Genomic DNA, 27,302 nt, shown 5'->3' with positions numbered 1-27,302 from the left:
CTTTCCTGATGGGTCTTTTTGATGTTTCCAGAAAACCATTTTCATCATTTAATGTAGGCTTTCTCAAACTGTTAGGTAGACCTTATGGGCAAGACACCCCTTAATTACTTATGGTTATCAAAGAAGTAGCAGATTTGAAAAAAGTGATCATATGTTGCTTTGAGAGACAGACCGTTCTCTGGTTTAGAAACAGAATAGTCCTTTTGGCACTTCTTCATTAAGGTGCCATATATTTTTATTTTGCAGGGAAAAGGGAAAAATATTTTTTTTTATCTCAAAAGTATATGATGTAAATACAGACAATATAAAAATAATTTTAAGGCTTTGTGCGCACTGGAAAATGGAATTTTTTCAAGAAAATTCCGCAAGCACTGAAAGATTACCGCACCCGTGGTAAAAAACCGCGACAAACCGCATCCGAAAACCGCATGCGGTTTGCTGCGGTTTTACCGCGGTATTGTTCGCGGTATTGCCGCGTGCGGGTTGGTACATGTGATTTAATGCATTCAATGCAATAAAGCACATTGAGAAAAAAAAAAGTAATTTCCTTCTTAGATAGCAGACAGATAAATAGATAGATAGAAGAATAGATAGAGAGATAGTTAGATAGAGGGATAGATATACAGAGTCCCTGTGAGCACACGCTGCATTTCTCACGTTCGGTAGTGAGTTCACATTACCGGCCGTGGGAAATGACCGGTAATTACCTCTGCAGGCTCGTTGCTTTCAGCAGTGTGTCAGTCGCGGCTGGATGCAAGCATCGGAGGACGTGGATTACACCGGAGCTGTGTGTTTCGGGGGAATTAATAAACGGGTGAACCAGGAGATTTTTTGTGTTTTATTTAAAATAAAGGATTTTTCAGTGTGTGTGTTTTTTCACTTTACTTACGGGTTGATCATGTCAGCTGTCACATAGACGCTGTCATGATCAAGCCTGGACTTAGTGGCGGCGATCCGCCACCATCAACTACTTATATTACCCTGACTGCCACCGCATCACGGCAGCAGGAAGAGCCAGGGACACTCCGGGACTGCCGCATAATGGATGCGGCAGTCCCGGGGCAGCTGCGGCTGATATTCTCGGCTGCGGGAGGGAGGCGGGGGACATTAACCCTGCCCCTCGCCCTCCCCAGCCTGAGAATACCGGACCGCCGCTGTGTGCTTACCTCGGCTGGAAGGTAAAAATACGTCGGAGCACACGTGTTTTTTTTTCTATATTTCCGTTTGCTTTTAATGTGTATTCTATATGTCTGTGTCTGTGTTCTATGTCTGTGATGTCTGTGTGTGTCTGTGATATGTGTGTGTGTGTTTACTCTCTGCTCCGCTTCCTCTTCCTGTCATAATGACATCACTTCCCTGCAAACTGCAGGCAAGCGATGTACATTACCGCAGGTAAACCGTGAAATACCGGAGGGAATAACGCAGGAAAATGCAATGAACCGCACAGAATTAGATGCCTGCGTTATTCCCTGTGGGATTTCACGATTACATTGCAGTCAATGGAGTGAAATCCCGCAGCGACGTGCGGAAAAGAAGTGACATGCAATTGTTTTTGCTGCGGGAATCCCGCAGCAAAACATGCAGCTGTCAAATTCCGCATAGTGCGCACAGCATTTTTTTTCCATAGGTTTTGCTGGTGATTCACTGCAGAGCTGTTATGAACATTTTCGGCAGCGAAACATACAGCAAAACCGCAGGAAATCCGCAGGAAAAAACGGTAAGTGCGCACAGGGCCTTAAACTCTGTCTTGATACACTGCAAAATAACATGTATGACCCAACCAGAATACAGTAATACCTTTTCCAGCCGCTTGCAAAGATCTGCACAGAGGTTAAATTCTTTGGCCCTCATCAGGCATTTAAGGGACAGTTTTGGTTCCCTACATTCCAGATAAGTCTTGGCGAGCTTCAAGTATTCCAAAGGTTTTACCCTGAGGGTAAAAAAAAAATAAAAATATTTTATATATAACACACACACACACACACACACACACACACACACACACACACACACACACACACACACACACACACACACACACTGAAGGTTTGACACTGATACATTTGATTTGAATTCAAAAGAAGAAACAATGTGCTCAAAAAACAATTTGGAATAAAATAAGATTACATGAATGGCAATACCACAAATAGCCACAAGGTTGCACCACTCTCAAAAACAACTGTCAAACTGGTGATAAGAATATATGATACAAATAAATGTAACAATTGCACAAATTCATTAATACTACAAGAATTAACTCATTATTGCACCAAAATAATTAAATTGCACAGGCCCAGTATTCAGTATAATATTGCACGAAGATCATAGGCAGGTGAAAACAGACTTTGTGATAAGAGACGGTTGGCGGTAAACTGCATGTTAACACTTACAGCATACTGGCTTCAGATTACATAGCAAAAATGTCCTGACAAGACTCCCTTTATTTGTATCATATATTATTATTACCAGCTTGACAATTGTTTTTGAACATGGTGCCATCTTGTGGCTATTTGTAGTATTACCATTCATTGTTTTTAATCTTAATAAAAATTATTTCATTCTATATTGGCTTTGTTAGCACATTTTTTCTTCTTTTAAATTCATGTGTATATAGTGTGTTTCCTCTTATAGTCTAGTATATAGCACAATTCTATTTTTTCCATTATGATTTCACATTAGATATTAATTTTGCTGCTGTTGACTCGCGAGTTTATATTTGGTCTTTGATACAATGTTCAGCGTACAGCTTGTATGACAGTGTAAATTTGGTGCCCTCTAAATAACTCAATACACAACTATTTATATCTAAACAACTGGCAACAAAAGTGTCATATCTTCAGTGTTGTCCCATGAATAGATATAATAAAAAAAAGGGCAAAAATGTGAGGGATGTAATAAACTTTAATGATATCTCATAAACTTTGTACCATGACATTTAATGTCATCATGTAAGGGTACGTGCACATGAACAGTGTCCGCAGCGTTATGGACGGACCATGTTTTCCAAGTGAAAAACACTGCGTTGTACAGTAGAAGCACAGTGGATGGAATTTATAGAAATCTCATGCCCACTGTGCTTCTTTTAGATGCTCTGTGAACTGACCTGCGGGTGCAGCTTTCTGAGCTGCAGCATATCAATATATCCTTGCGGAGACGCGACTGTTCTTGGCTGGAGAACACAGTGAAAATCCGCTGCGCCCAGAACCCCGACTGTGCGCACAGACACTCCTGCGGACAACACTGGTGTCTCTGCAGGAGAAGACATGTGGTGTCTAGAACACAGCATGTCCTGATCGTGTGCACGTACCCTTCCTGTTCTGAAAGTGAAGGCGTGAAGCTGAAATAGAGAATATTTAGGCCTACTTTGCGCTGGCTTTCTTTGTCTGCAGATTTAATACTTCATCATTGGCAAATGCAAGCTTTTCTTTTTCCATTGCGCCACCTTTTTGGTAACACTTTGCCGCAACCTGAAAGTATACAACATTGTTCTTAAAAGGTGTACAGAGCTAAGACATCAGTCACTATTTAAATAATACTTTCTCTGAGGAATTTTATATTTAATCGGGGATATTCACTTTATCTTTCTTTCTAAAAACATGTGGTGGACATGATTTGCTGGCTCTTACTAATATATGAGTCTTTCAGCACCATGGTGTCCTCCAACTGAAAAACAGCTTTTTTTATGCAGTGTTTTTTTAGGGACACGCCTTGGCATTTGTAAATTTATTAAAAAATAATACATTCATAGATTTATAGAAGGAGTACAGAAGCATAATACAATGTCCTGCCCCCACCTTCCGCTCCCATTTCCTAAGCCAAGTAAGTGATGTACACTACCTATTCATGCAATTTTTTTTCCTTGTTATAAATCCATTTTATACAGATTATTTTATTAACAAAATGAACACAAGTAGGCCTTAACATAAGTACCTTCCAACACTGGTGGCTTGCATAGTAATCTCCTTGAGAGATCCATTCCTTTTTAGTGGATGTTTTCACAAACATGTTATCATCAAGATCTGAAAGAAAAAAAAACAAAAAAAAGAGGCCATGGTACTATCTAAATAAGAGTATTTGGATAGGCTACAGCCGCTCTAGAGCGAGCTCAGTCTGGATCTCAGATTACAATCTATAACCCTGCTGTAACTGGGTGACAAATAACGTTATACTGTACTGCATGTCAGAGGAAGTATGGCGGTCTACAGTGGTGGAAAAGCTCTGATTTTGACAGGCCCAAATCACAAAATGGAGTTGAGATATTAGAGTAACAGGAGGAGGAGAGGACAGCGCAGGAAGACAGACAGATGCCCAAGATGTGGGATTCTAGAGGCAGACGTTTGTATATGATATGGGAGTGCCAGGTTAGTAACCTCTCTTGGAGAGATATAGTTACTTTCTTATCTACAATCCTAAATGTTAATATCTTATTGGATCCTGTGAAAAGCCTGTTTGGTATTTAAGATGAAGGTGATTGCCAGTGGATGCATAAACGCAGGGGTGGGATTCAGCCGGTTCTTTCCAGTTTGGGCGAACCAGTTCTTAAAATAGCAGCCGGTTCCGCGAACCGGCAATAGACGGCTCCGGCGATCCGGTTCTCTGTACTCATTTGTGTTAGTTAGCGACCCATGACGTACTGGGTACGTCATTGCTCCCTGATACTTAAAAACCCATGACATACCCAGTACCGAAATCGCGGCCCCGGTGAGTGCGATCGGTTTACAAAACAGAGGGGACCTCTGCCTGACCTCAGGAGGTGTGGTGTCTCCCCCCTGGACCTACAGAGGCAGTGATTGGTTGACGAACGCCGCTTAGCCAATGACAGCCAATGTAATGTTTCAACCATTGAAATGCCTGAAACATTGATATCCAGCCATGATCAGTGCAGCTATAGCACTGATCATTCGCTGGAGCTGAGTGACCTCTGTTTCACCCTCCCCCAGCTCTGAAAGGAGAGACCGGCCTTGTGACTGATCTCTCCTATCACCATGGATCTGGGGCTGGTGACCGCTCCCATCAACTTCACTCCGTCCGTGGAAGCTGAGGAGAGCGATCCCTGTGCGTGCCCCATCAGTAAGTTATAGCCACTGCCCCCTTTCAGCCGCCGCCACTGCTGTCACTGCCCCCGATCCGCCGCCGCCCTCCTCCATCTGCTGTCCCCCTCCATCTGCTACCGTTCTCCCCCATCAGCCACTGCCCCCCTCCCCTATCTGTTGCCCCCTCTCTCCCATCCTCTTCATCTGCTGCCCCCTCTCCCAGCTCTCACCCTCCCTGATCTGTTGCCTCCTCCAGCTGTTGCCTCCTTCAGCTGTTGCCTTCTCCAATTGCGGTGATCCTGCTGCCTGGATCCATCCTGTAAGGTAGTTATCCCCAATCTCACCTCCCACCCTCCCCACTCCCTCCGCCGCTCCTGCATCCGCTCTGCCCTCTCCATTCCTCCCCCGCTCCTCCATCCACTGCGCCCTCTCCCATCCTCTGCGGCTCCTCCATCCGCTGCGCCCTCTCCCATCCTCCGCTCCTTCACCCCTCCATGTGCCGCCGCCCTCTCCCATCCACCGCCGCCCATCCATCCGCTGTGCCCTCTCCCAGCTGCCGCTGCCCTCTCACATCCACCGCTGCTCCACCCATCTGCTGCTGCCCCCCACCTGCTGCCTCCATCTCTCGTGTGATCCTGCTGCTGTTCTGATCCATCCCGTAAGTATTGTTCGTAGCTCTTTTCTAGCTTTCCCCAATCCCACCTCCCACTCCCTCCCTCCCCCCTTCCCCGCCTGCTTGCCGCCAAGCGCTGATCAGCTATATGATTGGCTGATCAGGTACGTAATTGCTTGAGTTTTTGCTTTTTTTTGTGCACCCCAAATAAAAAAACAAAAAACAAAAACAAAACTTGAACAATTAGGTACCTGATCAGCAAGCGTCCTGCAGCCGTACTCGTCTTTGGACAGGACTACTTTTTTCCACCCCATCTAGCCCCCTTCCTTTTTGCAGCACATCCGTGCGTGCGTCCTGATTTTTTTTATGCCAATGGGGGGGGGTCTACTTTCCAAAATGGGGTCACATGTGGGGGAGCTCCACTGTTTCGGCACATCAGAGACTCTCCAAACGCAACATGGTGCGGCTAACGATTCCAGTTAATTTTCCATTCAAAAAGTCAAATGACGCGCCTTCCCTTCCAAGTCCTGGCATGCGCCCAAACAGTGGTTTTTCGCCACATGAGGTATTTGTGTGCTCAGAAGAAATTGCCCAGCAAATGTTGGGGTTCATTTAATCCTGCTACCCTTGTGAAAATGCAATATTTGAGGCTAAATTAACATTTTTGTTGCAAAACGTAAAATGTTCATTTTTTTTCTTCCACATTGCTTTAGTTCCTGTGAAGCACCTGAAGGGTTAATAACCTTCTTGAATGTGGTTTTGAGTAGCCTGAGGGGTGCAGTTTTTGGAATGGTGTCACTTTTGGGTGTTTTGTGTCATGTAGACCTCTCAAAATCACTTCAAATGTGATGTGGTCCCTAAAAAAAGTGGCTTTGTAAATTTTGTTGTAAAAATGAGAAATTGCTCAAATTTTGAACCCCTATAACTTCCTTATACATTTTTTTTCCCAAAATTGTGCTGATGTAAAGTAGACATGTGGGAAATGTTATTTATTAGTTTGTGTCATATGTCTCGCTGGTTTAAAGGGGTGGTTCACCCATATTTTTTATTGTCTAGATTGATATTATATTGAGAAACAATGTTTCTCTCAAATACCTTGTGTTGTCAATAGTGCCTGTGAGAGGCGCTATTGCAGACTGCTGTTCCCCGTCCAGTGACGTACCTGTCAAATGCTGCCACGTCACATCCGTGCAGACGGCTACAGTCTTCCAGACTCTGAGCTGTGAGCGGTGTTTCACTGCTGTCACAGCCCATTTGCTCCCCCCTCCTCCTCCCTCCTAGCACGGCGCATCTCCTGCTCCCCCCTCCCTCCTCCCTCCTAGCACAGCACGGCGCGTCTCCTGCTCTCCCCTCCCTCCTCTCTCCTCGCAGAACGCTGCAAGCAAGAGACGTGCTGTGAGGGAGGAGGGAGGAGGAGCAGGGAGCAGATGGGCTCAGAATGCAGCTGGCTGCACGGATGTGACGAGGCAGCATTGGACGGTGACGTCACTGGACGGGGAGCAGCGGTCTGCAATAGCGCCTCTCACAGGCACTATTGACAACACAAGGTATTTGAGAGAAACATTGTTTCTCAATATAATATCGATCTAGACAAAAAATATGGGTGAACCACCCCTTTAAGAGCAAAAAAAAAAATCAAGCTTCGAAAATTGCATAATATTCAAAATGTTCGCCAAATTTCTGATTTTATCCACAAATAAACGCAAAAAATATTGTCCTAAATTTACCACTAACATGAAGCCCAATATGTCACGAAAAAACAATCTCAGAATCCCTGGGATTCGTTGAAGCGTTCCAAAGTTATCACCTGGTCAAAATTGCAAAAAATGGCCGGGTGAAGTACGTCAAAATTGGTGTGGCTAACAAAATAGGCGCGGTTGCAGAATGGATGTGGTTTTCAAATAGGCGGGGTTTACAGAGAACCGGTTGTTAAAAATTTGAATCCCACCCCTGGATAAACGTCCCCAAACTGCTCTATTTTGTTTAAAGGATTATTCCCATCTCCAAGATCCTATGCCAATATGCAATAGGTGTAATAATAATATTGCTGTGAATTTTGGGGGGATAATTCCTCTTTCTTTAGCTTTTAAATTTAGTGTAGGGACTCAAAAGCGTGAGGACCCCTGATGTTGGGTTGTTGGCTTCAATATTTTGGCCAAAATATCAAATAATACCTCATATATATTATATATATATTTTTTGCACTTATCATATCTTTCCACAGGATGCAACCAAGCCCATTAATGTAGGCCTTGTAAACTATAGGGTTCCCGTTACGGTGTGGTGCACTTATATAGTGCTGGGCAGCCAGCCTAGTCTAATAGTATGGGTGTCATCAATAGGCTGTAAGCCAAACCCTGTGCACCTACCTGTGTGATCGGCGCCCTATACAAGCCATTTGTGTGCAATTTTAATACTAAGCAATCACCCCCTCCATGGATTGGCAGTGTGTGAGTGGTTGCACCATCAGTGAGTGCATTTGTTTCTGTGGCCTGGGCAGGTAAACATTGTTGCCCTTTTTTGCTGTGTAATAATAATATTAGAAAATATCTCGTTAGAAATGTAGTATAGTTCTCCTGATATAGCCATGTGTCTTACCTCATGTGCAGGGTATTGCAGCTTAGGCATCCATGGTTATGACCACGAGCAACTTACTAACTGACTATACACATGGTCGTAACCATGGATACCAAACATCCTGCAATGCCCTGCGCATGAGGTAAATGACAGCTAATCAGTAGAACTATACTACATTTGTAATTGGTGGTATTTGCTACCTACTATATAATGGGATAGGATCTTGGAGATGGGAATAATCCTTTAAGCTTACGAAGTGACAAGGCTTGAACACATTAAAGGAAAATTAGGAGATTTTAATTTAAGGTTGTGTGTTTATTTTTTTTGGCCAAAGTTCTGGCAATTTTATGTATTGATTATTACAAGTTGTATGCTCGTTTACAATAACAAATGTCTCTCAAAATGTCACACTGACTATCCCCTCTGGCCAGGATAGGCAATCTCAAGCCAGTTTTTCAGGCAACCAGCACATGAGGAGTGCACCGATGAAGATGAAGCCAGTACGGTGCAGATCACCGCTCATGTGTCGGCTGCCTTGGGGCGGCATGTCCATTAGTGTGATGACTATTTTAAAAATTTTGCAAAACGAAAATGAAACCCCTTACATTCGAGGAACAATTGCATTCAAATGACATTAGTATCATCAATTTTGTAAAATATTCAAAAAAGTTCCCCCTCTTTTTCATTTCAAAATTTTCAAAAAAACGATTAATTTGAATCAAAGTATTCCATATGTTGAAAAGCTCTCCAATCTCACGCGGATGCCAACGAACTGCCAAATTCTTGGAAACTTCAGTTTTCTGTTCAACAGCGAGAAACGGCGACTGGATCGAATTAAAAAATATGATAATGGAAATAGAATTGCTCTGGAGGGAAACTCTAGACTTCCCACTTTTATCCAGTGCACTCATCAGAAAGAAACTCAATCGTCTGATTGATCTAAATGACAAAAACAAAAAGAAACCTTCTGATAAATTCACTGCAACACTTTCTCAGTTATTTGATGTCACCAACGTTAATGGAGAATGGAAAAACTCGGAGGATAAAGAGCTCTACCTGAGGCAAGTTGAGAGTGGAGGCAAGGTTGGTTATTTGACGCTCAAACAAGCTCCTTTGGAATCAATTCATCCAAGAAAACGAATCCGACTATCAATATTTCAAGCTCAAACCAGCACTTCGCAATCGCAACCCACACATGATACTGTCTCTAAATCTTTACCCGAGACTCCAAAGCCAACCTCTTCTTCCGCGTCATCTTCTCCTGAACGCACACCAAAATACAAAAGAGCAAGCACTACAACAGCGAGTTTACTGGTACTGAAAAACAACATTTCTACACATAAAGCAAATAAAGTGCTTGCAACCATTGCTGAACAAGGTCATGATGTACCGGTTCCAAGTCAGTCTGGTGTCTGGAGACTAATTATCTCAGAAGGACAGAAAATGAAAACCAAAATTTTTGAAAAACTTCAAAGCAAAGATCCCTATTGTCTCCACTTTGATGGTAAAAGAATCCAAGAGTATCAAGTAGTTCTGCTGAAAAATACCACAACCGAAATCAAACTCGGTATTCTGAAATGTGAGAATGGTTCTGCCACAGCTATTCACAAGGAACTACATCAGCTAATTGATGAATACGACGCTTGGGAAAATATTCGCATGATAATCTGCGACACGGCAGCAGTAAATACTGGTCGTTTGAATGGGATTGTAACGCTGATACAGAATGATGTCTTGAGAAAGGGCTTTCAGAAGCCACAATACATTGGCTGTCAACACTATGTACTCGACCTCCTACTGATGCACGTCATGAATTTCCTTATTCCAGAGTCAACGAAGAAACCAGAACTCAATTATTTCTTCATTGACAAATTAACAGAAAACTATGCCTCACTTCAGATTGATTACCACCAAGTTGCAACAGATGATGTCAACACAGGCGAAAATCCTGGATGGCGAGATGATTTCAAGTTCTTATATGAACTATGTCAGGCATATCGTCATTACAAAACAACATCACGTTGGCCTCGAATCAGTTGGAAGAAACTCCCAAACCTGCACATGGCAAGATGGAACTCGCGAGCTGTATATGCTGTAATAGCATTTTTTCTAATACCAGAGTGGCGCCGCGTCCTCGGTATAGCATGCAACTTCATCTGCTATGAATGGGCAAATGCCTGATTCCAGTCGCAACACTACAATGAAGCGTCCTTCAATGAACTGTTAACCTCACTCACCAAGATAAAGTGCAAGAAGGCAATTAAGGGTTTGAAGGCGCACTGGCTGGTCGAGGAGTTATTAATTGACATTCCCAGATCTAACCAAAATGCTGAACGAGCTGTAAAACTAATGGAGGAACTACATGCGAAATCGAAAAAAATTGAATTTTTGAATCTAAAATTCATAGGAAAAAATAATTTTTAAACACTTCTTTTGTACATATTGTACTTATAATTAACTGTTTTATACCGTATTTGTTAAAAAACGAATAATAAAAGTTGCTTAGTTATTACTATTATCGTTTCAATAATGCAAAATTGCATGTCCTTTTTTGGGGGGGAGAAATAATTTTTGCCTTATTTCATTTGAATGAAAGGGGGAACTTTTTATAAAAAAAACAAAAAAAGTAATACTTATTCTTAAATTACCCATAAAAGTTCCTCACATGGTTTCATAAAGAAGGGAATTTTGTTTACTTACCGTAAATTCCTTTTCTTCTAGCTCCAATTGGGAGACCCAGACAATTGGGTGTATAGCTATGCCTCCGGAGGCCACACAAAGTATTACACTAAAAGTGTAAAGCCCCTCCCCTTCAGCCTATACACCCCCCGTGCTGCCACGGGCTCCTCAGTTTTGGTGCAAAAGCAAGAAGGAGGAAAATATTATAAACTGGTTTAAAGTCAATTCAATCCGAAGGAATATCGGAGAACTGAAACCATTCAACATGAACAACATGTGTACACAAAAACAGGGGCGGGTGCTGGGTCTCCCAATTGGAGCTAGAAGAAAAGGAATTTACGGTAAGTAAACAAAATTCCCTTCTTCTTTGTCGCTCCTAATTGGGAGACCCAGACAATTGGGACGTCCAAAAGCAGTCCCTGGGTGGGTAAATAATACCTCATAATAGAGCCATAACGGCTCTGTCCTACAGGTGGGCAACCGCCGCCTGAAGGACCTGTCTACCTAGGCTGGCATCTGCCGAAGCATAGGTATGCACCTGATAGTGTTTCGTGAAAGTGTGCAGGCTCGACCAGGTAGCTGCCTGACACACCTGCTGAGCCGTAGCCTGGTGTCGCAAGGCCCAGGACGCTCCCACGGCCCTGGTAGAATGGGCCTTCAGGCCTGAGGGAACCGGAAGCCCCGAGGAACGATAAGCTTTGAGAATTGGTTCCTTGATCCACCGAGCCAGGGTTGATTTGGAGGCTTGTGTCCCTTTACGCTGGCCAGCGACAAGGACAAAGAGTGCATCAGAGCGGCGCAGGGGCGCCGTACGAGAAATGTAGAATCTGAGTGCTCTCACCAGATCTAACAAGTGCAAATCCTTTTCACATTGGTGAACCGGATGAGGACAAAACGAGGGTAAGGAGATGTCCTGATTGAGATGAAAAGGGGATACGGAGGAATTCCGGAACCGGACGCTGAACCACCTTGTCCTGGTGAAAAACCAGGAAAGGAGCTTTGCATGACAACGCTGCTAGCTCAGACACTCTCCGGAGTGAGGTGACTGCTACTAGAAAAACCACTTTCTGCGAAAGGCGAGCGAGCGAAATATCCCTCATTGGCTCGAACGGTGGTTTCTGAAGAACCATCAGCACCCTGTTAAGATCCCAAGGTTCTAACGGGCGCTTGTAAGGAGGGACGATGTGACAAACCCCTTGCAGGAACGTGCGTACCTGTGGGAGTCTGGCCAGGCGCTTCTGAAAAAACACAGAGAGCGCAGAGACTTGTCCCTTAAGGGAGCCTAGCGACAAACCCTTTTCCAATCCGGATTGAAGAAAGGACAGAAAAGTGGGCAAGGCAAATGGCCAGGGAGAAAAACCGTGAGCAGAGCACCAAGACAGGAATATTTTCCACGTCCTGTGGTAGATCTTGGCGGACGTTGGTTTCCTAGCCTGTCTCATAGTGGCAATGACCTCTTGAGATAATCCTGAAGACGCTAGGATCCAGGACTCAATGGCCACACAGTCAGGTTGAGGGCCGCAGAATTCAGATGGAAAAACGGCCCTTGAGACAGCAAGTCTGGTCTGTCTGGCAGTGCCCACGGTTGGCCGACCGTGAGATGCCACAGATCCGGGTACCACGACCTCCTTGGCCAGTCTGGAGCGACGAGGATGGCGCGGCGGCAGTCGGCCCTGATCTTGCGTAACACTCTGGGCAACAGTGCCAGAGGAGGAAACACATAAGGAAGCTGAAACTGCGACCAATCCTAAACTAAGGCGTCTGCCGCCAGAGCTCTGTGATCTTGAGATCGAGCCATGAATGTTGGGACCTTGTTGTTGTGCCGTGACGCCATTAGGTCGACGTCCGGCATCCCCCAGCGGCAACAGATCTCCTGAAACACGTCCGGGTGAAGGGACCATTCCCCTGCGTCCATGCCCTGGCGACTGAGAAAGTCTGCTTCCCAGTTTTCCACGCCCGGGATGTGAACTGCGGAGATGGTGGAGGCCGTGGCTTCCACCCACATCAAAATTCGCCGGACTTCCTGGAAGGCTTGCCGACTGCGTGTTCCACCTTGGTGGTTGATGTATGCCACCGCTGTGGAGTTGTCCGACTGAATTCGGATCTGCTTGCCTTCCAGCCACTGCTGGAACGCTTTTAGGGCAATATACACTGCCCTGATCTCCAGAACATTGATCTGAAGTGAGGACTCTTGCTGAGTCCACGTACCCTGAGCCCTGTGGTGGAGAAAGACTGCTCCCCACCCTGACAGACTCGCGTCCGTCGTGACCACCGCCCAGGATGGGGGTAGGAAGGATTTCCCCTTCGATAATGAGGTGGGAAGAAGCCACCACCGAAGGGAAGCTTTGGTTGCCTGAGAGAGGGAGACGTTCCTGTCTAGGGACGTCGGCATCCTGTCCCATTTGCGTAGAATGTCCCATTGAAGAGGACGCAGGTGAAACTGCGCGAAAGGGACTGCCTCCATTGCTGCCACCATCTTCCCCAGGAAGTGCATGAGGCGCCTCAAGGGGTGTGACCGACCTTGAAGGAGAGATTGCACCCCTGTCTGTAGTGAACGCTGTTTGTCCAGCGGAAGCTTCACTATCGCTGGAAGAGTATGAAACTCCATGCCAAGATATGTCAGCGATTGGACCGGTGTCAGATTTGACTTTGGAAAATTGATGATCCACCCGAAACTCTGGAGAGTCTCCAGAGTAACGTTGAGGCTGTGTTGGCATGCCTCTTGAGAGGGTGCCTTGACCAGCAGATCGTCTAAGTAAGGTATCACCGAGTGACCCTGAGAGTGGAGGACCGCAACTACTGTAGCCATGACCTTGGTGAAAACCCTTGGGGCTGTCGCCAGGCCGAACGGCAGTGCCGTGAACTGAAGGTGTTCGTCTCCTATGGCGAAGCGCAGGAAGCGCTGATGCTCTGGAGCAATCGGTACGTGGAGATAAGCATCCTTGATATCGATCGATGCGAGGAAATCTCCTTGGGACATTGAGGCGATGACGGAGCGGAGGGATTCCATCCGGAACCGCCTGGTCATTACGTGTTTGTTGAGCAGTTTTAGGTCCAAAACAGGACGGAAGGACCCGTCCTTCTTTGGAACCACAAACAGGTTGGAGTAGAAACCGTGACCCTGTTGCTGAAGAGGAACCGGGACCACCACTCCTTCTGCCTTCAGAATGCCCAGCGCCTGCAGGAGAGCCTCGGCTCGCTCGGGAGGCGGAGATGTTCTGAAGAATCGAGTCGGAGGACGAGAGCTGAACTCTATCCTGTAACCGTGAGACAAAATGTCTCTCACCCAACGGTCTTTTACTTGTGGCAGCCAGGTGTCGCAAAAGCGGGAGAGCCTGCCACCGACCGAGGATGCGGTGTGAGGAGGCCGAAAGTCATGAGGAAGCCGCCTTGGTAGCGGCACCTCCGGCGGTCTTTTTAGGGCGTGATTTAGACCGCCATGCGTCGGAGTTCCTCTGATCCTTCTGAGGCCTTTTGGACGAGGAGAATTGGGACCTGCCCGCCCCCCGAAAGGACCGAAACCTCGACTGTCCTCTCCTCTGTTGGGGTGTTTTTGGTTTGGCCTGGGGTAAGGATGTTTCCTTTCCCTTGGATTGTTTGATGATTTCATCCAATCTCTCACCAAACAAACGGTCGCCAGAAAATGGCAAACCAGTTAAGCACTTTTTGGAAGCCGAATCTGCCTTCCATTCCCGTAGCCACAAGGCCCTGCGTATTGCCACCGAACTGGCGGCTGCAACCGCCGTACGGCTCGCAGAGTCCAGGACAGCATTAATAGCGTAGGACGCGAATGCCGACGTTAGAGAGGTTATGGACGCCACCTGCGGCGCAGACGTACGTGTGAGTGCGTCAATTTGCGCCTGACCAGCTGAGATAGCTTGGAGCGCCCATACGGCTGCGAATACTGGAGCAAAAGACGCGCCGATAGCTTCATAGATGGATTTTAACCAGAGCTCCATCTGTCTGTCAGTGGCATCCTTGAGTGAAGCTCCATCTTCCACTGCAACTATGGATCTAGCCGCCAGTCTGGAGATTGGAGGATCCACCTTGGGACACTGAGTCCAGCCCTTGACCACGTCAGGGGGGAAGGGGTAATGTGTATCCTTAAGGCGCTTGGAAAAACGCTTATCAGGACAAGCTCGGTGTTTCTGGACTGTCTCTCTGAAATCAGAGTGGTCCAGAAACATACTCGGTGTACGCTTAGGAAACCTGAAGCGGAATTTCTCCTGCTGAGAAGCTGACTCCTCCACTGGAGGAGCTGAGGGAGAAATATCCAACATTTGATTGATGGACGCAATAAGATCATTCACTATGGCGTCCCCATCTGGAGCATCAAGGTTGAGAGCGGCTTCAGGATCAGAATCCTGATCAGCTACCTCCGCTTCATCATACAGAGAGTCCTCTCGCTGAGACCCTGAACATTGTGATGATGTCGAGGGGATTTCATAGCGAGCTCGCTTAGTCGGTCTGGGGCTGCGGTCCGTGTCAGAGACCTCACCCTGGGATCTATGAGACACCCCGGAAGAACATTGTTGTTCCAACTGAGGGGGGCCAGGGGGCAATGATTCCACAGTGCCCATGGCTTGAGATGCCGGCCTGGACTGCAAGGCTTCTAATATCTTAGCCATAGTCTCAGAAAGTCTTTCAGTAAAAACTGCAAACTCCGTCCCTGTCACCTGGACAGTGTTAACAGGTGGTTCTCCCTGGGCCACCCTTAGCAGAGGCTCCGGCTGAGTAAGTGCCACAGGGGCTGAGCATTGCACACAATGAGGGTCAGTGGACCCTGCCGGCAGTATAGCCGTACATGCTGCGCAGGCAGCATAGTAAGTCTGTGCTTTGGCACCCTTGCTATTTGTGGACGACATGCTGTTGTCTCCTCTGAGCAATACAGGAGGGTATATAGCCAAAAAAACAACCGTGCACCATACAGTGTAACGTATAGCCTATAATCATATAATCTATAAGTACACTACTGCACTAGTGGGGCCAGCACCACAGGTGCTGCTTGCCGCCCGCGCAAAGCGGTTGTGTGGGCACCAGAATTCCTGCCTGGGTCTCCCTGAGCTTGTCTCCCCTCTCCAGCGTTAGCAGAGCTGACAGTAATGGCTGCCGGCGTCCTGAGGAGAGGAGGGAGCCGTGGGCGTGACCCAGAAAGTGCGGGAACTAGTGCCCCACTGTGCACAGTGAGGGGGGTGGAGTATGCAAAGCATGCTCCAGCCCTCAGTGCTGCCGTCCTGTACAGCGTCCCGCCCTTCCCCTGACTGGCAGGGCTGGGGGCGGGAAGAAAAAAGAGACTAGGCCGCAAAAGCCGGGGACTCGAGTTATAAGCGCGGCCGCCGTATAAGCGCGGCCGGCGCGGAGGTCCCCGGCGCACTAACAGTCCCAGCCGCGCCACAGTGATAACAATGGTAGCGGCGGTCAGCGCGGCAGTCCCCATATACTAACACACTCAGCACACACTCAGCAACGCTGCAGTGTGTAATGGCACAAACGCAGTCAGCGCCGCGGTCCCCGGTGCACTAGCACACCCAGCAATGCTGGAGTGTTGCTGTGCGCGGTCCCAACGGGGACACAGAGTACCTCAAAGTAGCAGGGCCATGTCCCTGAACGATACCCGGCTCCTATCCAGCAGAGTCCTCAGGAGCTGTGGATGGAGCACGGTCTCCTGTGCCTGGAGACCGATAGGATCCCACTTCACCCAGAGCCCTAAGGGGGATGGGGAAGGAAAACAGCATGTTGGCTCCAGCCTCCGTACCCGCAATGGATACCTCAACCTTAACAACACCGCCGACAAGAGTGGGGTGAGAAGGGAGCATGCTGGGGGCCCTGTTATGGGCCCTCTTTTCTTCCATCCGACATAGTCAGCAGCTGCTGCTGACTAAGCTGTGGAGCTATGCGTGGATGTCTGACCTCCTTCGCACAAAGCATAAAAACTGAGGAGCCCGTGGCAGCACGGGGGGTGTATAGGCTGAAGGGGAGGGGCTTTACACTTTTAGTGTAATACTTTGTGTGGCCTCCGGAGGCATAGCTATACACCCAATTGTCTGGGTCTCCCAATTAGGAGCGACAAAGAAAACATTTTTTTTGTCATTACACTAATGTCCATACTCCAGCTCCACAAGGACAATTCTGATCATTAGTCTGTACTAAGAAATTATGTGAAAGCTATTACTTTTGATTAAAATAAAAAATAAAAAAGTTTATGGATATTTTTTTACCCCTTTTAGCAATTAAAAAAAAAAATTAACAATAATAAAACTGAAGAAACATTAATGTTTTAATTCAAGTCCAAATTGCCCAGTCCCAATTCCAAATCAAGTTTATTATGGATTCCAAAACAATATGTAAGCAGCCATAACATTGGCATTACCATACCTTTGTTTTTATCTGTCTGGACCACCTGAACTAAATTCCCTTTCACAAAGTACTCAAACGCTGGCGCTCGCTTCTCATGGTTTTCATCAAATATCCATAGGTTCACCCTGGCTCTAGTGATCGCTGTATACAGTTGTTTTAGTTCTCCATTTAGCATCTACATTAAAACAATGTTAAAATTGGTATGTTAGATTAGAACAATCTGCAATTAACTGGTCCAGTGAAAATTACATATGGAAAGGGAAACCTACAGAATAACAAACAACAATGGTAATAACTTTAATATTAGTACCTGGTCTATAACATAAAGCAAGTTCATGATTTTGATGAATGTGAACACTGTTTACTGATGGGGCTAAATTATTTAAGATTTCGATAGATCAGACTTAACTTTTTTTTTTTTTTAGATTTTAATGTTGTGGAAAAGGGGACATTTTGAACTTTTATAAAGTTTTTTGTTTCTAACTTTGCTTTTTAATTTGTTACTGATTATGTTTGCCCTAGAACCGGCAATCACCTGATCGCTTGTGCTGTACAGAGCAATACTACGATACCTATGAACACCAGGCACAGGGATAATCAGTGGTCTCATAGATGTCATGGCAAGACATTGGCCCTTGTGATCATGTTGCGGGCGTACCAATGGGCAATTAGAAGAGTGCACCCCACGGAACAGGCAATGTAAGGCTATGTGTACAATGAGCGTTTTTGTGCATTTTTCGGGTGCGTTTTTGGGCTCAAAATGCATGACTAAACTTCCCCAGCAAAGTCTATGACTTTTCAATTTTGCTGTCCGCACACAACTTTTTTTAGCTGTGGTTTTTAGCTCAAAAAAAAAAAAAAAAAATGGACATGTCAATTCTTTCCTGCGTTTTTCACCCATGCAATGCATTGGAAAAATGCAGCAAAACGCAGCCAAAAACACACCGAAACGCGGTAAAACGCATGCGTTTTTCTACCGGTGCGTTTATGCGGCCAAAAACGCACAAATCTAGCCATCACAGATTGACAATGGCATTTAACAGGTTAAAAGCAGTGGGCAGATACCCACTGCAAGCACAGCTTAAAGGGAACCTGTCAGCAGAAATGTCCCCTAAAACCTAACAGATTCCCCCTCTGCAGCTCCTGGGCTGCATTCTAGAAAGGTCCCTGTTATTATTGTGCCCCCTTTCTGACCAAAAAAAAGTGTTTATAAAGTGGTACCTTTTTGGCTTCGGATTCTGTTAATCTGACACGGGGGCGGGCTGCCTGATGGCTGTTATTCTGCCCCCTGGTCCTGTATGCCGCCCCCATCGCTGATTTTCATACTTTTGGACGCCGCCCACTGCTCCAGCCATCCCCGCGCATGCCCAGTGCCAGTCTCACGGGACTGAGCAGTGTGACCGCTGGAGACGTGTGCGCAGACAAGTGATTATGGGCGGGACTGTGACTGTTATCAGCAAGTACCCGCCCATAATCTCGTGAGCGCGCAAACCTCTCCAGCGGTCACACTGTGCTCAGTGTAGATGCTAGACTGTATGGGCTGCTTCCAGGGATGACGTCCCTTTGTCACGTGATAGTATTTTGAACACGCCCCTATCACGTGACAAAGGGACGTCATCCCTGGAAGCAGCCCATACAGTCTAGCATCTACACTGAGCACAGTGTGACCACTGGAGAGGTTTGCGCGCTCATGAGATTATGGGCGGGTACTTGCTGATAACAGTCACAGTCCCGCCCATAATCACTTGTCTGCGCACACGTCTCCAGCGGTCACACTGCTCAGTCCCGTGAGACTGGCACTGGGCATGCGCGGGGGGATGGCTGGAGCAGTGGGCGGCGTCCAAAAGTATGAAAATCAGCGATGGGGGTCGGCATACAGGACCAGGGGGCAGAATAACGGCCATCAGGCAGCCCGCCCCCGTGTCAGATTTACAGAATCCGAAGCCAAAAAGGTACAACTTTATAAACACTTTTTTTTGGTCAGAAAGGGGGCACAATCATAACAGGGACCTTTCTAGAATGCAGCCCAGGAGCTGCAGAGGGGGAATCTGTTAGGTTTTAGGGGACATTTCTGCTGACAGGTTCCCTTTAATATTAGGCCTTCCTCCCATGAGTGTATGAATCAGACGAGTGCAATGCGAGAAAATCTCAGATTGCTCTCAGACCAATGGTAGTCATTGAGGCAAAGCAGATCTGCAAATTTTTTCTCATCCAGATTTCTCATCTCATCAGGATGAGAAAATAGTTGCAGCATGCTGCAAGTGGTTGCAGAAATACAAGACTCACTAATACAAGTCAATGGGTTTGAGGAAAAAAACAGATGGCACACAGACCATCCATTTTTTATGGAAACATTACCATTATTTAGCATACAACACTAACTGGTCCTCTAAATGATTGCAAAAAAGATGCTGAGAAAAAAACGCATTACATACGGATGGCATACACATGTCATCATACGGATGCCACATTACTGTATTTTCCGGCGTATAGGATGACTTTTTAACCTCTGAAAATCTTCTCAAAAGTCGGGGGTCGTCTTATACAGCGGGTGTCGTCTTATACGGTGGTGCACGGTGCTGCATAAGCCCATTGTTTAGTAATGCCCTCCCACCGATCCCCTTCTTACACACAATAAACAAACATTATTCTCACCTCTCCTCTGTTCCCATGGTGCCTTCAGCTTCTTTTGGCAGACTGCAGGCCCATAGACCCCTCCGCGATAGCGTCCTGTACATGGGGATGCAGCCGCTGCCGTCATTGCTTTACTGCAGTTGAATACTTTGCGGTGCCGTAAAGCATTCAACTGCAGTAATGCTGACAGCAGCGGCGGTGGCCCCATGTACAGGACATGATCATGGAGGGATCTATGGGTCTGCGGTCTGCCAGAAACACTCATCCATGATCGCATCCCATACACAGGGCCACTGCGGTCAGCGCTTTACTGTAGTTGAATGCTTTATGGCACCGAAAAGCATTCAACTGCAGTAAAGCCATGACGGCAGACAGCAGCCCCGTGCATCGGACGCTATCACATAGGGGTCTATGTGCCTTGAGGTCTACAAGAAGGAAGCAGCTGAGGTCACCGCAGGAACGGAGGAGGTGTGAGAATAATATTTATTGTATGTAAATAACGGCATTACAGGGAACAAGAAGGGGACCAGTCGGAGGACATTACTAAACAATGGGCTCATTACTACAAGGGGGGATAAGGATGGGCACATTACTAAACAATGGGCTCGTTACTGCTGGGGACATTACTAAACAATGGGCACATTACTTGGGTCGGCTTATACTGGATTATATAAGGTATATCCAAAACTCTATATTTTAACTGGAAAAGTTGGGGGTCGTCTTATACGCCCAGTCATCTTATACACTGGAAAATACAATGCATATGGAATATGAAACGAATTTTATTCATCCTACTCTCCTGGATGAAAATCGGACCAATTTTTTTAGACACTCATGTGACTCCAGCCTTAGAGACAGATGATGGCTGAATAACAGCAATCATGTGCAGCTGAGATGTGGGCTTAGTTCCTGAGCTTGCATCAAAGTCAGAGAGTCGGCAAAAGTGCCAGTACATCATATGTAGTGGGTTAAACACCAATATTGAACAGATGGATTTGTTTCTAGTATCATATTTTCTGACATTCACATTTTTAACTAGCAACACTGCAAATTGTTGTTCTTCTGTATTTACCCCGTATGTGAAATATATTTCTGGCACTATAATTAATACTAAAGGCTTTTAAAACAAAGTAATCATTATAGAGAGTACCTTGTGCATTTGTGGATCTAGGTCAGATGGTCTCTGAGCAGAATTACAAGCACTCTCTAATGGAACACCTAGAAGAGGCTGATTCCCCTGATTTTTTAAAGGCGCTGGAGTAAAAGAATAAATTAGTCTCCACTCTTTGGAAGCCTGAAAAAAACAAGCACAAAATCACAAGCTAGCACCACACATAACAAATATCTTATGAAGCAGGAATTGCAGTCTAATGCCAGAACACGGTATACGGTGTTTTAGGATATATATTTACATTACATGTTGATTTAAAGCACAAGATAAATCTAGATATTTTAGAGGTGTATTAAATGAGGGCCTGGATACCTCAGAGTCTGTAAAGAAATTGTACAGAAGTACGTCATCAAACTCCAAGCCTTTTGCCTCATAAATAGTCAGAACAAGGGCAAGACTCAATTCTTCTGGGATATTGTCTTTGGCTTTATCATTCACAACTAAAATCACCTAAAAGAAGAAAAAAATTAAAAGAAACAACATTAAAATGCTAAAATACTGTACATCCATCTGTGGATCTTACGCTGAAAACAAATATATGATTTAGAAATTGTGCAACTGCTCCCTGCACCGCCCAGATGACTGGAAGAAAGGGGCCACAAGGTGGATATAAGTTTATTTTCTCCCTGTAGCCGCTGCTCCACTAAGGAGGCACAGCATATACTATTTAACTGCAGATTAACCCTATATTTGCAAGAGATAGCATTTCTGGACATGAAAGATTCCCTTCAAATATACTTCATAATAAGGAAAAGTATTTCATTTTTTGGTTAAGAAGGGAATTTTGTTACTTACCGTAAATTCCTTTTCTTCTAGCTCTTATTGGGAGACCCAGACGATTGGGTGTATAGCACTGCCTCCGGAGGCCACACAAAGCAATTACACTAAAAAGTGTAAGGCCCCTCCCCTTCTGGCTATACACCCCCAGTGGGATCACTGGCTCACCAGTTTTAGTGCAAAAGCAAGAAGGAGGAAAGCCAATAACTGGTTTAAACAAATTTACTCCGAGTAACATCGGAGAACTGAAAACCGTTCAACATGAACAACATGTGTACCCGCAAACAAACCAAAAATCCCGAAGGACAACAGGGCGGGTGCTGGGTCTCCCAATAAGAGCTAGAAGAAAAGGAATTTACGGTAAGTAACAAAATTCCCTTCTTCTTCGGCGCTCTATTGGGAGACCCAGACGATTGGGACGTCCAAAAGCTGTCCCTGGGTGGGTAAAGAAATACCTCATGTTAGAGCTGCAAAGACAGCCCTCCCCTACGGGGAGGCAACTGCCGCCTGCAGGACTCTTCTACCTAGGCTGGCGTCCGCCGAAGCATAGGTATGCACCTGATAATGTTTGGTGAAAGTGTGCAGACTCGACCAGGTAGCTGCCTGGCACACCTGTTGAGCCGTAGCCTGGTGTCGCAATGCCCAGGACGCACCCACGGCTCTGGTAGAATGGGCCTTCAGCCCTGATGGAACCGGAAGCCCCGCAGAACGGTAGGCTTCAAGAATTGGTTCTTTGATCCATCGAGCCAGGGTGGCCTTAGAAGCCTGCGACCCTTTGCGCTTACCAGCGACAAGGACAAAGAGTGCATCCGAACGGCGCAGGGGCGCCGTGCGGGAAATGTAGATTCTGAGTGCTCTCACCAGATCTAACAAATGTAAGTCCTTCTCATACCGATGAACTGCATGAGGACAAAACGAAGGCAAAGAGATATCCTGATTAAGATGAAAAGAGGATACCACCTTCGGGAGAAACTCCTGAATGGGGCGCAGCACTACCTTGTCCTGGTGGAAGACCAGGAAAGGCGCCTTGGAAGACAGCGCTGCTAGCTCAGACACTCTCCGGAGAGATGTGATCGCTACCAGAAAAGCCACTTTCTGTGATAGTCTAGAAAGTGAAACCTCCTTCAGAGGCTCGAAGGGCGGCTTCTGGAGGGCAACTAGTACCCTGTTCAGATCCCATGGATCTAGCGGCCGCTTGTACGGGGGAACGATATGGCAAACCCCCTGTAGGAACGTGCGCACCTTAGAAAGTCGTGCTAGACGCTTCTGAAAAAAGACGGATAGCGCCGAGACTTGTCCTTTCAGGGAGCCGAGCGACAACCCTTTTTCTAACCCAGATTGCAGGAAAGAAAGAAGGGTAGGTAATGCAAATGGCCAGGGAGACACTCCCTGAGCAGAGCACCAGGATAAGAATATCCTCCACGTTCTGTGGTAGATCTTAGCAGACGTGGGCTTCCTAGCCTGTCTCATGGTGGCAACGACCCCTTGGGATAATCCTGAAGACGCTAGGATCCAGGATTCAATGGCCACACAGTCAGGTTCAGGGCCGCAGAATTCCGATGGAAAAACGGCCCCTGGGACAGTAAGTCTGGTCGGTCTGGAAGTGCCCACGGTTGGCCGACCGTGAGATGCCACAGATCCGGATACCACGCCCTCCTTGGCCAGTCTGGGGCGACGAGTATGACGCGGCTGCAGTCGGATCTGATCTTGCGTAGCACTCTGGGCAAGAGTGCCAGAGGTGGAAACACATAAGGGAGCCGGAACTGCGACCAATCTTGCACTAGGGCGTCTGCTGCTAGGGCTCTTTGATCGCGAGACCGTGCCATGAAGGTTGGGACCTTGTTGTTGTGCCGGGACGCCATCAGGTCGACGTCCGGCCTTCCCCATCGGCGGCAGATTTCCTGAAACACGTCCGGGTGAAGGGACCATTCCCCTGCGTCCATGCCCTGGCGACTGAGGAAGTCTGCTTCCCAGTTTTCTACGCCGGGGATGTGAACTGCGGATATGGTGGAGGCCGTGGCTTCCACCCACATCAGAATCCGCCGGACTTCCTGGAAGGCTTGCCGACTGCGAGTCCCCCCTTGGTGATTGATGTATGCCACCGCTGTGGAGTTGTCCGATTGAATTCGGATCTGCTTCCCTTCCAGCCACTGCTGGAAGGTAGAAGGGCAAGATACACTGCTCTGATTTCCAGAACATTGATCTGAAGGCTGGACTCCTGCTGAGTCCACGTACCCTGAGCCCTGTGGTGAAGAAACACTGCTCCCCACCCTGACAGACTCGCGTCTGTCGTGACCACCGCCCAGGACGGTGGTAGGAAGGATCTTCCCTGTGATAATGAGGTGGACAGGAGCCACCACTGCAGAGAGTCCTTGGCCGTTTGGGAAAGGGAGACTTTCCTGTCCAGGGATGTCGACCTCCCGTCCCATTGGCGGAGAATGTCCCATTGAAGTGGACGCAGATGAAACTGCGCAAACGGAACCGCCTCTATTGCCGCCACCATCTTCCCGAGGAAGTGCATGAGGCGTCTTAAGGAGTGCGACTGACTTTGAAGGAGAGCCTGCACCCCTGTCTGTAGTGACCGCTGCTTGCTCAGCGGAAGCTTCACTATCGCTGATAGAGTATGAAACTCCATGCCAAGATACGTTAATGATTGGGTCGGTGACAGATTTGACTTTGGGAAGTTGATGATCCACCCGAACGCCTGGAGAGTCTCCAGTGCAAAACTCAGGCTGAGTTGGCATGCCTCCTGAGAGGGTGCCTTGACCAGTAGATCGTCCAAGTAAGGGATCACAGAGTGTCCGTGAGAGTGCAAGACTGCTACCACTGCTGCCATGATCTTGGTGAACACCCGGGGGGCTGTCGCCAGACCAAATGGCAGAGCCACGAACTGAAGGTGTTCGTCTCCTATCACGAAGCGCAGAAAGCGTTGGTGCTCCGTAGCAATCGGCACGTGGAGATAAGCATCTTTGATGTCTATTGATGCTAGGAAATCTCCTTGGGACATTGAGGCAATGACTGAGCGGAGGGATTCCATCCGGAACCGCCTGGCGTTCACATGCTTGTTGAGCAGTTTTAGGTCCAGAACAGGACGGAAGGAGCCGTCCTTTTTTGGAACCACAAAGAGATTGGAGTAAAATCCTCGCCCCCGTTCCAGAGGGGGGACAGGGATCACGACTCCTTCTGCTCTTAGAGAGTCCACCGCCTGCAGCAGTGCATCTGCTCGGTTGGGGTGTGGGGAGGTTCTGAAGAACCGAAGTGGAGGCCGAGAACTGAACTCGATTCTGTACCCGCGAGACAAAATGTCTGTTACCCACCGGTCTTTGACCTGTGACAGCCAAATGTCGCAAAAGCGGGAGAGCCTGCCACCGACCGAGGATGCGGAGGGAGGAGGCCGAAAGTCATGAGGTAGCCGCCTTGGAAGCGGTTCCTCCATTTGCTTTCCTGGGGCGTGAGTGAGCCCGCCAGGAATCTGAGCTCCCTTGTCCTTTTTGAGTCCCTTTGGACGAGGAGAATTGGGGCTTGCCCGAGCCTCGAAAGGACCGAAACCTCGACTGCCACTTTTTCTGTTGAGGTTTACTTGCTCTGGGCTGTGGCAAGGAAGAGTCCTTACCCTTGGACTGTTTTATGATTTCAGCCAATGGCTCACCAAACAGTCTGTCTCTAGATAATGGCAAGCTGGTTAAGCATTTTTTGGAACCAGCATCTGCTTTCCAGTCCTTTAACCATAAGGCTCTGCGCAAAACCACAGAATTGGCGGCCGCCATAGAGGTACGGCTCGTAGATTCTAGGACAGCATTGATAGCATAGGTCGCAAACGCAGACATTTGCGAAGTTAGGGACGCCACCTGTGGCACTGCTGGATGTATGATAGCATCCACCTGTGCTAAACCAGCTGAAATAGCTTGGAGTGCCCACACGGCCGCGAATGCTGGAGCAAACGACGCGCCGATAGCTTCATAGACAGATTTCAACCAAAGGTCCATCTGTCTGTCGTTGGCATCTTTAAGTGAAGCGCCATCCTCTACTGCGACTATAGATCTAGCCGCAAGCTTGGAAATTGGGGGATCCACCTTTGGGCACTGGGTCCAGCGTTTGGCTACTTCAGAGGGAAAAGGATAACGGGTATCCTTAGAACGTTTAGAGAAACGCTTGTCTGGATGAGCGTCGTGCTTCTGGATTGATTCTCTGAAGTCAGAGTGGTCCAAAAAAGCACTTAATTTACGCTTGGGATACAGGAAATGGAACTTCTCCTGCTGTGCAGCTGCCTCCTCTGCTGAAGGAGCTGGGGGAGAAATATCCAACAGTCTATTAATTGCCGATATAAGGTCATTAACCATGGCGTCACCCTCAGGGGCATCCAGATTGAGAGGGGCCTCAGGATTAGAATCCTGATCACCTTCTTCAGTCTCATCACAGAGAGATTCTTCTCGCTGAGACCCTGAGCAGTGTGATGACGTGGAGGGTCTTTCCCAGCGAGCTCGCTTAGGCTGCCTGGGACTGTCATCTGAGTCAGAGACTTCAGCTTGTGATGCTTGAGACCCCCTTGAAGTACGGATTAGTTCCAACTGAGGGGGACCAGAGAGCATAGCCACAGCAGTGTCCATGGTCTGAGGAACTGGCCTGGCCTGCAAGGTCTCCAGGATTTTTGTCATAGCCTCAGACATTTTATCAGCAAACACTGCAAAGTCTGTCCCCGTCACCGGGGCAGGGTTCACAGGCGTCGCTGCCTGGGCTACCACCACAATAGGCTCTAGCTGACGAAGTGCCACTGGGACTGAACATTGCACACAATGTGAATCATTGGAGCCTGCCGGTAGATCAGCCCCACATGCAGTACAAACAGTGCACACAGCCCGTGCCTTGGCAGCCTTGCGTTTTGCGGATGACATGTTGCTGCCTCCTCAGAGCAGTACAGGGTGTCCAGCCAAGAAGCGACCTACAGTGCAACTATATATATATCTATATATGGTACCAAGACAACAGTACACTATATATCACTGAGGCACTAGTGGGGCCAGCACTACTGTGCAGCTTACCGCCCGCTTAGGAGCGGTGTGTGGTCGCCAGAAATCCCTCTAGTCTGGGTCTCCCAGAGCCTGCTGCCTCTCCCCAGCCAGAACGCATGTATAATGGCTGCCGGCGTCCTTGTGGAGAGGGGGGGCGGGCCCTGGGCGTACACCGACGAAGAGCGGGAAGTCTGCTTCCCCTTGTGCCTAGTGAGAGGGCTGGAGCATGTAAATAAAGCTCCAGCCCTCGGCGCTGCCTATTGAGCAGCGCCTCTCCCCTACCCTGATTGACAGGGTGGGGGCGGGAACGAAGCGGCGCTAGGCCGCAGAAGCCGGGGGCTAAAGTTAGAAGCGCCGCCGCCGTAAAAGCGCGGTCGGCGCAAAGCCCCCGGCGCACCATAAGTCGCAGCTGCGCCGCCGCTCCAGGAGCGGTCGGCGCAGTAGTTCCCAAT

At 47.5% G+C, this 27,302-nt stretch overlaps 1 protein-coding gene across 1 annotated transcript in view; it reads right to left on the bottom strand.

Annotated features, from left to right (window-relative positions):
* Positions 1-27,302, bottom strand: part of TRANK1 (tetratricopeptide repeat and ankyrin repeat containing 1) — a 276,987-nt gene that overhangs the window by 51,737 nt on the left and 197,948 nt on the right. The window contains exons 15-20 of the mRNA XM_075315070.1: positions 21,377-21,514; positions 21,044-21,187; positions 17,278-17,434; positions 3,931-4,019; positions 3,364-3,467; positions 1,798-1,930 (exon numbers count right to left, since the gene is read on the bottom strand). Coding sequence (XP_075171185.1) covers positions 1,798-1,930; positions 3,364-3,467; positions 3,931-4,019; positions 17,278-17,434; positions 21,044-21,187; positions 21,377-21,514 — 765 coding nt within the window. The remainder of the gene's footprint in view (positions 1-1,797; positions 1,931-3,363; positions 3,468-3,930; positions 4,020-17,277; positions 17,435-21,043; positions 21,188-21,376; positions 21,515-27,302) is intronic.

Source organism: Anomaloglossus baeobatrachus, chromosome 6 (assembly GCF_048569485.1).
Source record: "Anomaloglossus baeobatrachus isolate aAnoBae1 chromosome 6, aAnoBae1.hap1, whole genome shotgun sequence".
NCBI lineage: Eukaryota > Metazoa > Chordata > Amphibia > Anura > Aromobatidae > Anomaloglossus > Anomaloglossus baeobatrachus.
This window is presented reverse-complemented; position numbering and strand designations above follow the sequence as displayed.